The sequence below is a fragment of the Rhinolophus sinicus genome, chromosome X, assembly GCF_036562045.2.
Source record: "Rhinolophus sinicus isolate RSC01 chromosome X, ASM3656204v1, whole genome shotgun sequence".
In the NCBI taxonomy this organism is placed as follows: Eukaryota; Metazoa; Chordata; class Mammalia; order Chiroptera; family Rhinolophidae; genus Rhinolophus; species Rhinolophus sinicus.
This window is the reverse complement of record NC_133768.1, coordinates 12,640,600-12,648,029: the sequence shown is the minus strand read 5'-3', so window position 1 is coordinate 12,648,029 and position 7,430 is coordinate 12,640,600. Positions and strand designations below refer to the sequence as shown.

Sequence of the window (7,430 nt, the reverse complement as noted above, 5' to 3'; positions counted from 1 at the left end):
TAGTCCCGCTCCGCCCCTTTTCCTCCATCACCAGCTTTGTAGTGGCTGACCTAGGCGTATAAACGGCGTCTTTGTCACTCTAAGCAGCTTGGCTGGTGACTTAGCCTCGCCTTTTCTGGTTCAGCTGGGCTAGCCCCGTGGAAACGGATATCTTTAGCCTCCTCCTGCGTCGGAATCAAAACTAGCCCATAACCTCTAGATCCAGCTACCAATTTACAGAGAAAACAGACGACGGAGAAAGGTGTTAAAGGACATCGCAGGATGCAGGCAGCAGAATCTAGGTTGTGAGAAACCACAGGACACACGATATTGTTTATTCAAATAAATAGCAAGGAAAGGGAGAAAGGGAACCTATACATTCAAAACGATTTAAGAGACATAATGCATGGCACTTTGTGGATTTTATTCAAATCCTAATTCAAACAAGCACATTGGGGAAAAGGTATGATTTTATAAGAATTGGAAGTTTGGGCACTTGATAGATCATGAAATTATGGAATTGCTAAATTTTCAAAATTTTAATTGTGGTAGAATACACAGGAAATTTACCATCTTAACCATTTTATTTTTGGTTGTCAAATGATCTTTAATTGCAATCTTTTCCTTTGTAGTCCTTCACTAGCTGGGCATTCCACTGCATCACTGCACCCTCTATGATGTCATGAGGGTGGCAGCCATCAACATTGCAGCCCACAGACTGGGCAGTCACGGAGAGCTCTTTAATGCTTCCAGAGAGTTCTCTAGCTAAAGATCGGTGCCGCATCTGTCGGGCAATGTTGACAATCTCATCAAAACTCATATTTCCACTGTGCTTGATGTTTTTTGCTTCTGTGTGTCTCGGAGGTTCTTCGAGGGCTTTGATGATCAGGGCAGAGGCAGAAGGTACCACCTCAATCTGGGCTTGTCTGTTCTGAATGGTCAGTTTCACGGTCATCCTCAGACTCTTCCAATCACGGGTTGCTTTGGCCATGTTATCACCAACCTTTTCTGGAGAGAGACCCAGGGGGCTGATCGTGGGGACTAGGGCAGACGTGGCACCGACTTCCCAATGGTGCACCTCAGGTTTACGACTAATCTCACTGGGGTCGAACCAATGAAGTTCAGCGGCCTGGTGGAGGTGGCTGGTGTCTGATGAACCTGGACTCCGGATGACAGAAGAAATTTGCACTTTGGCTTCCTCTGAGTTAAAAGCCATAGGCCATCTTAACCATTTTTAAGTGTACAGTTCAGTAGTATTAAGCACATTCACACTGTTATGCAACCAATCTCCAAAACTCTTTGTATTGCAAAAATGAAATTCTGTACCCATTAAACAACTCCCCATTCTCTCCTCTCCCCAGGCCTTGGTAACCAAGTTACTTTCTGTATGAATTTGATTACTTCAGGAACCTCAGGTAAGTGGAATTGTACCATATTTGTCTTTCTGTGACTGGTTTATTTCACTTAGCAAATGTCCTTGAGGTTCATTTATATTGTAGCATGTGTCAGAATTTCTTTAAAATCCTTAAGAAAGGCTACCTTAAAAAATGCTGAATAACATTCCATTGTATGTATATACCGCATTTTGTTTATTAATTCATGTGTTTATAGACATAGGAATTGTTAATTTTTAAATTGTAATGGGGTGTGTATGTGTGTGTATAAAGGCATTCTTTTAGAGAGTCATACTGAGATATTTACCAATGAAATTATAGGGTTGCTGGCATTTGCTTCAAATTAATACAAGATGCAGGAGAGGGTATGGGATGGGATATAGGTGAAACAAGCCTGGCCATGGGTTGATAATTGTTGAGGCTGGGTGGTTATATGTCTGGGTGGTATTATGTCTGCTTTTCTATATACCGGGGATGCCAAAAAAATGTATACACATTTTAAGAGATGTTATCTATGCTCAAGCAGTAGTTCGCCATAATCAGAAGCGTCTGGACGCTGATGGTAAACACTTTGAGCACCTCTTGTAATTGCAGAAGTCAAACCTGACTTGCATTCATCTTTTGTTATCTGTATATATTGAGTATTACAATTTTAATAGTTTTTTCCTTTCTTAAAATGTGTATACATTTTTTGGCACCCTCTGTATTTAACCTTTTCCATAATAACATATAAACAAATGAACAGAAAGCTGGCCAAGTTAACAACTACCCCTTCAAAGCAGGGAGTTCATGAACATATTTTCCAAACACGGTCTCAATCTGTTGGCAAAGGACACCCCTTAGTCCTCCCCCTCCTCCCACCATTTTGAGAAGAGTAGCCTAGTTCCCGTAAGTATGTGGGGAATGAATTCCAATTCTGATTTCCCTGATCTCCAGTTTTCCAGCCTGGAGGTATATTTACAATTTTGGTCCAGGAATTTGGCTTAACAAGCCCAACCTGTTTTGCTTTGTTTTTCCAAATAGCTTTAGTGAGATACAACTCACATACCATAAAACTCACCAGTTTAAAGTGGACAATTAGATGGTTTTTGGTGTATTACACTATTAATTTTTTAAATTATAGTAAATTATATAAAACATAAAATTTGCCATTATAACCATTTTGAAGTGTACAATTCAGTGGCATCAATGACATTCCAACCTGTTTTTAGAGTCTGGGTATTGATTCAGCTTTGAAAGTCAAGAGACATCTTAGGACCAATGTCTTTTTAGGATTTATTGAGTAAGTGAGAACCTGAAAATGGTCAACACTTTCCAGAAAAAGGATATTTAGTTCAAGTGTAATTGGAATGAGCTCAGAATTCCATTCAGAAGCCTAGGAGGAAGGGTCTAACTCCATCATCTAACACGTGAATACTTTTGACTTGTTATTCTTCAAGTTTCTTCTCCAAAAGGAATGCAGTGCTGGCCCTTCCAATAGCAGAGGTGGGGGCCCAGCCCATTCAGCCTTACTTTTGCTTTATCTCCAGGACCACCCAAATCCATGGTGAAGGCTATATTCCCCCAGGGACAGACATTCTGTCCTTCACAATCATTTGGAAAAGAAGACTTTTTCAAAATAAGAGATTTAAAAAAACATGAACGATCAACTTAATGACAGACTTCTTTTCCTCTATTTTTTATCCTCAATGCTATGCTGGTAGTAAGTAAGCCATGAATAAACACTTGTTGAAGTAGGACACACCCTTATCCCACAGGAATCAGTCTTCTGAACCCTATTATCAAATTTGTTTTTCTGCTCACTTTTTTTCCCCATTTTGGATTGCTAATACAATAGTTATCATAATAACCCCTTTGTAGTCACAAAAGATCTTTCTTCCATTAGCCTCATAGATTAGTGGAATAAGATAAAGATGAGGACTTACATCCTGTGGTGAAGAGTCTGGCTTTGGGGACAGATCTTTTATACTGATATTGAGGGAAAGCAGAGTTTGCCACCCCCAAATATACCTTTTGGGATATTGATTATTTTAAGCTGATTATTTTCAAGAAACGAAAGACTCAGGAAGAAACTTGGACCTTCCCCTTAACTGCCTAAAATAATTTATTTAGAGGATCTGCTCCAGGAAGGGAGATGTCATCAGAGATAACTAACTACAGTTTAATATAAACTAGTGCGTGACAGACAGAGAGGAGACTAGCAAGGACTATTTGTTACGTCCTCCCTGTGTCCCATCGTTCAAGGTGGCTCAGTATACATCTATGTACCAAACATTTGATTTTCCATCTCCATGGGAATTGTCTTCCTGCCCTGGAAGTCCCCCAAACAACACCCCCTACCCTTCTCCTTAGCTCAAGATGACATATAAACCTTAACTGCCTGATCTGTCCTCAGGTCTCATACTCTTATGGAACCCCCACATGTACATATGTAATAACTTTGGTCATTTTCTCCTGTTAATCTGTCTCATGTTAATTTGATTATTAGTCTAGAAGAAGTTAAAGGGGTAGGAGGAAATATTATTTTTCCTCCCCACAATGTTCTGGCTTTGCTACTTACATTAGCTAAGGTACCTTTGGTCAGGGCACTTCACATCTCTAAGCCTCAGGTTCGTCATATTTACCAAAAGAAGAACATAACTGTCCTGGTTGTAAAAAGGAAACGAAGTACTGAAATGTGGAAGGAAACCTTACCTACGTGGCCGGTGTTAAGTCTTACCATCAATGTCAACGTGTATCACTAGCATCCTTCCACTGAGTCTTCTGGACTACTTGTTTCATAGCAAACTTCTATGCCTCCAGCCTTTGTAAAAGGTGTTTCCTCCTTTAAAAAATCTTATTCATTCATTTATTCATTCACTCCTAGCCTTCACGGAGACTTGGGTCTCCCCTCTAGTTCCTGCTGTGTGGAGCTTCTGCTCATTTTCCCAGAAGTTGACATCACCATCCCTAGCTCCTTACTGCTTCTTCCATGACACTGCTCTGTCATACTTAGGCAGGAGAAACTCCCTTCTGTTTTGAAATTCATTTAATTTTGCCATACAACCCTCTACACTACCTTGGTGCCGTCGTCTATTAGCTTTGGGGTCACTCCTCCACAGTCACGGGAGACTTGGTTTCTTGACCTCATTCGACTCCTCTAAGTTCCACCATCCTTCCAGGGTCCTCAGTGTCCCACACCCTGGCCTGGTAGGCGCTAGACCCAATGCCAGCGATGCCCATTCACTTGACTGTTTCAGCAGTCAGACCCTAAACCATACCATCCAGAAGTACTTCCCCTTTGACGCCTTTAATATCAATACCACACTCTGGTGACAACTCATCACTTCCCTCATTCCCATGGGCCCCTGTCTTTGGTCCCTCTCTTCTCTTTCCCCCAGTCTATCAGAGACCTGCTGCTCTCTGTTTCTTTCCTCTGTGGACTAGACCTCTGATGCATTACTACTCTTCTTTCAGTGCCCTCAACTTCCTCATTCTTTTGTCCTTCTACTGTACTCAAACTGCAAACTCTGGTTTTATCATAAATATCTATATTTATATACCTACATCTAGATATCTTGTAAAATAATATCTGAATATCATTATACAGTTATGGTTTCTAAACTCCACTAGGTGTTTAATGACACTTGTCGAACTTGGCACACTAGAGTGTCCAAATTTTCACCCCTTTCCCAACCCTTTCATTTTACTCTAAACCCTTCTCTTGTCCATAGTTAGATGCTTTCTCCTTCAGTGGTTTGTGTACGTTCTTCCCGTCACCTTAATAACCTCCTGTGTTCCTTCCCAGGCACCAACCATCCTCCAAAAAGACTCTTAAAAAGTCACTTGGTAAAGTCCTGATTGTCCGCCTTCCTGCATTTTCTTAATACACAGTGATTGTTCTGGGAACCTTACTCATTCCAATAGACATGTAGACCCCTCAGATTGTGAGCCCCTCAAAGGCAGGTACCCCCCCCCTTTTGTCCTCTCCTCAGCACTCCTGCAGTTCCTGGAGTGTAGCAGGGGACCCACAAACTTTTGTGACAGTGAGGTTCTTCACAGTGGTTAGAACAGGACAGGAGGACCCCACGAAAGGGTCTCGGCGTGCCAAGGGGGCAGGGCTCTGCTGGACCGTGCTGTTCACCTGGGTCTTCGAAGGGCCTTTGCTAAGTGAGCCGCAGAGGGGAGGAGCAGTCCCAGGCAGAGTGAGCCCTGGGGCCAAGTGCGTCCAGGGCAGAGGGTGACGGGAAGCTGTGCCGTAGGAGTCACTTTTTAGGCGCTGGTTTGTTGCACTGCACAAACCCGGGTGTAAACCTCAAGCTCACCAGCGTGAGTCAGCTGGGCCGGCGGCGGCAGGCGAGGGAAAGGTGGGCGAAGAGGGCGCCGCGCACCCCGAGGCCTGCGCCGGAGGCGGGAAGAACCCGGGGGCTACTCGAGACACCCCTAGCGGCGGCCCCCTCCCCAGCCCCACAGGTGAGCGCGGGCCAGCCGCGGGGCGGAGCCCGTCGTTACCACCCTGCACCCTCCAGGCGCCACCACCACCGCGCAGGTAACTCCCCGTCCGGCCCTCCCCCGGGCTCCCAGGGCCTTTTCGCCGGGGCCACCCGCGACCCCAAGGCCTCTCTGCCCGCGCGCCCAACCCGGGTGCTCACTTAAGGCCGGGCGCCTTTGTCCCCTCCCCGATGGCGCCAGCGCCCAGTCCGAGAGAGGCCAGCGGCCGGGCGCATCCCGGCACCCAGCTCACGCAGACCCAGTGGGTGCGGGGCCGGGGCCGCCCCGCGGGTGCTCGCTGCGGTCCAGCCCTGTCGCAGCCGCTACCCTGGGCTGGTAGCGTAGCGTCTCCAGGGTGCGCTTCTCCCCTCCCCATTTCTCCGGGGCCTGGGGAGCTCTGAGATGGCGTTGGCGGAAGTGAAGCCCCGCGCAGAGTGAAATGGCCTTTCTGTCCTCTCCTCGCCTATACACTCGTTAAACAACGACCCTCGCGTTTCCCCCATAATAGCTGGTTAGGGCGCACTGTGCGGAAGTACGATGCTGCTACAAAACAGCTTTCTTTTCCCAACAATTTTTACAAATTTGATGTATAATTTACATACAATAAAATGCCCCCTTTTAAGTGTGCAGATCGGGGTCTGACAAATTATACACTCCTGTAACCACTACCCCGACATAGACCATTTCCATCACTCCAGAATGTTCCCTCCTGCCCCTTCCAGTCAATCCACATCCTCCCCCCCCATTTCTATCATAGCTTAATTTTGCCTATTCTAGAGCTTCATAAAATGGGATCATTCAGTAAGTACTGTCGCTCCTAACATTGCGTTTTAAATGGCTGTTGACAAGTGTCTCTGGGTGCTTCTGATGTTTTTAGTTGCTCTAGGCCTGCACTATCCAGTGTGGCAGCCACTGGCGAGTGGAGCACTGGAAATGTGGCAAGTCTGAATTGAGATGTGCTGAGTGAACACACCTGATTTTGGAGGACTTAGTACCAAAAAAAAAGAAAAAAGAAAAAAACGATGTAGAATGAAAGCATTTTGGGTACATTGGGTTAGATAAGATTATTACAATTAACTTCATCTGTTTATTTTTTACTATGGCTACTAAAGAATTTAAAATTACACAGCTGGCTTGTGCAATGTTTTTGTAGGACAGCAGACAGTGTAGCCCTACATACTCCTATTTTACAGGCAATTTGTCCCGCTCACTGTATGTGAGTAAGTGAAAACTTCAGTCTTCGCATGGGAAACAAAACATCTCGATTGAAGGAAGTAGCTTGAAGAGCCTGCCTTTTCCTGCAGTTTTAAAAACTTTGCTTCAAACTTTTTGTTTGTTTAAAAGAGGTTTAAAAAGGACTAGGTGTCTCTTTGGTATTAAGTGACATAATCAAGAAGGTCTTTGTAAAATAACTAATGTGCTTCAAAAAGCACATTTGAAAATATATAAAACTCGTAATTGCCTACACTCCACTTTTCTATGGCATTTTTTGATTTTGCTAACTTTTATAAATGGGAAGTCATTTTAACAGTGTGACGGTGCCAGAATAAGGTATAATTACAGCACTGCTTATTTGTGCCTTAATTG

The 7,430-nt window shown here is 44.3% G+C and overlaps 2 protein-coding genes across 7 annotated transcripts in view; one reads left to right on the top strand and one right to left on the bottom strand.

Annotated features, from left to right (window-relative positions):
• Positions 1-215: 215 nt before the first annotated feature.
• The window catches only part of CTPS2 (CTP synthase 2), a 101,506-nt gene continuing 94,291 nt past the window's right edge, over positions 216-7,430 (top strand). Inside the window, exons 1-2 of one of the 6 annotated variants that reach the window (XM_074324097.1) lie at positions 216-281; positions 1,341-1,394. The gene's annotated coding sequence lies outside the window, so the exon portion shown is untranslated. Of the gene's footprint in view, positions 282-354; positions 443-1,340; positions 1,395-5,499; positions 5,902-7,430 lie in introns of those variants that run through there. The other 5 variants (XM_019746325.2, XM_074324098.1, XM_019746328.2 and 2 more) reach the window with 5 other exon arrangements.
• LOC141569733 (large ribosomal subunit protein uL11-like) lies at positions 557-1,321 on the bottom strand. The gene has a single exon (XM_074324099.1). The coding sequence runs from the start codon at positions 1,193-1,195 to the stop codon at positions 587-589; it is 609 nt and encodes a 202-aa protein (XP_074180200.1). The 5' UTR covers positions 1,196-1,321; the 3' UTR covers positions 557-586.

Coding starts and splice junctions, on each gene's coding strand:
- LOC141569733 (XM_074324099.1), bottom strand. CDS start 1,195: ATGGCTTTTAACTCAGAGGAAGCCAAAGTGCAAATTTCTTCTGTCATC.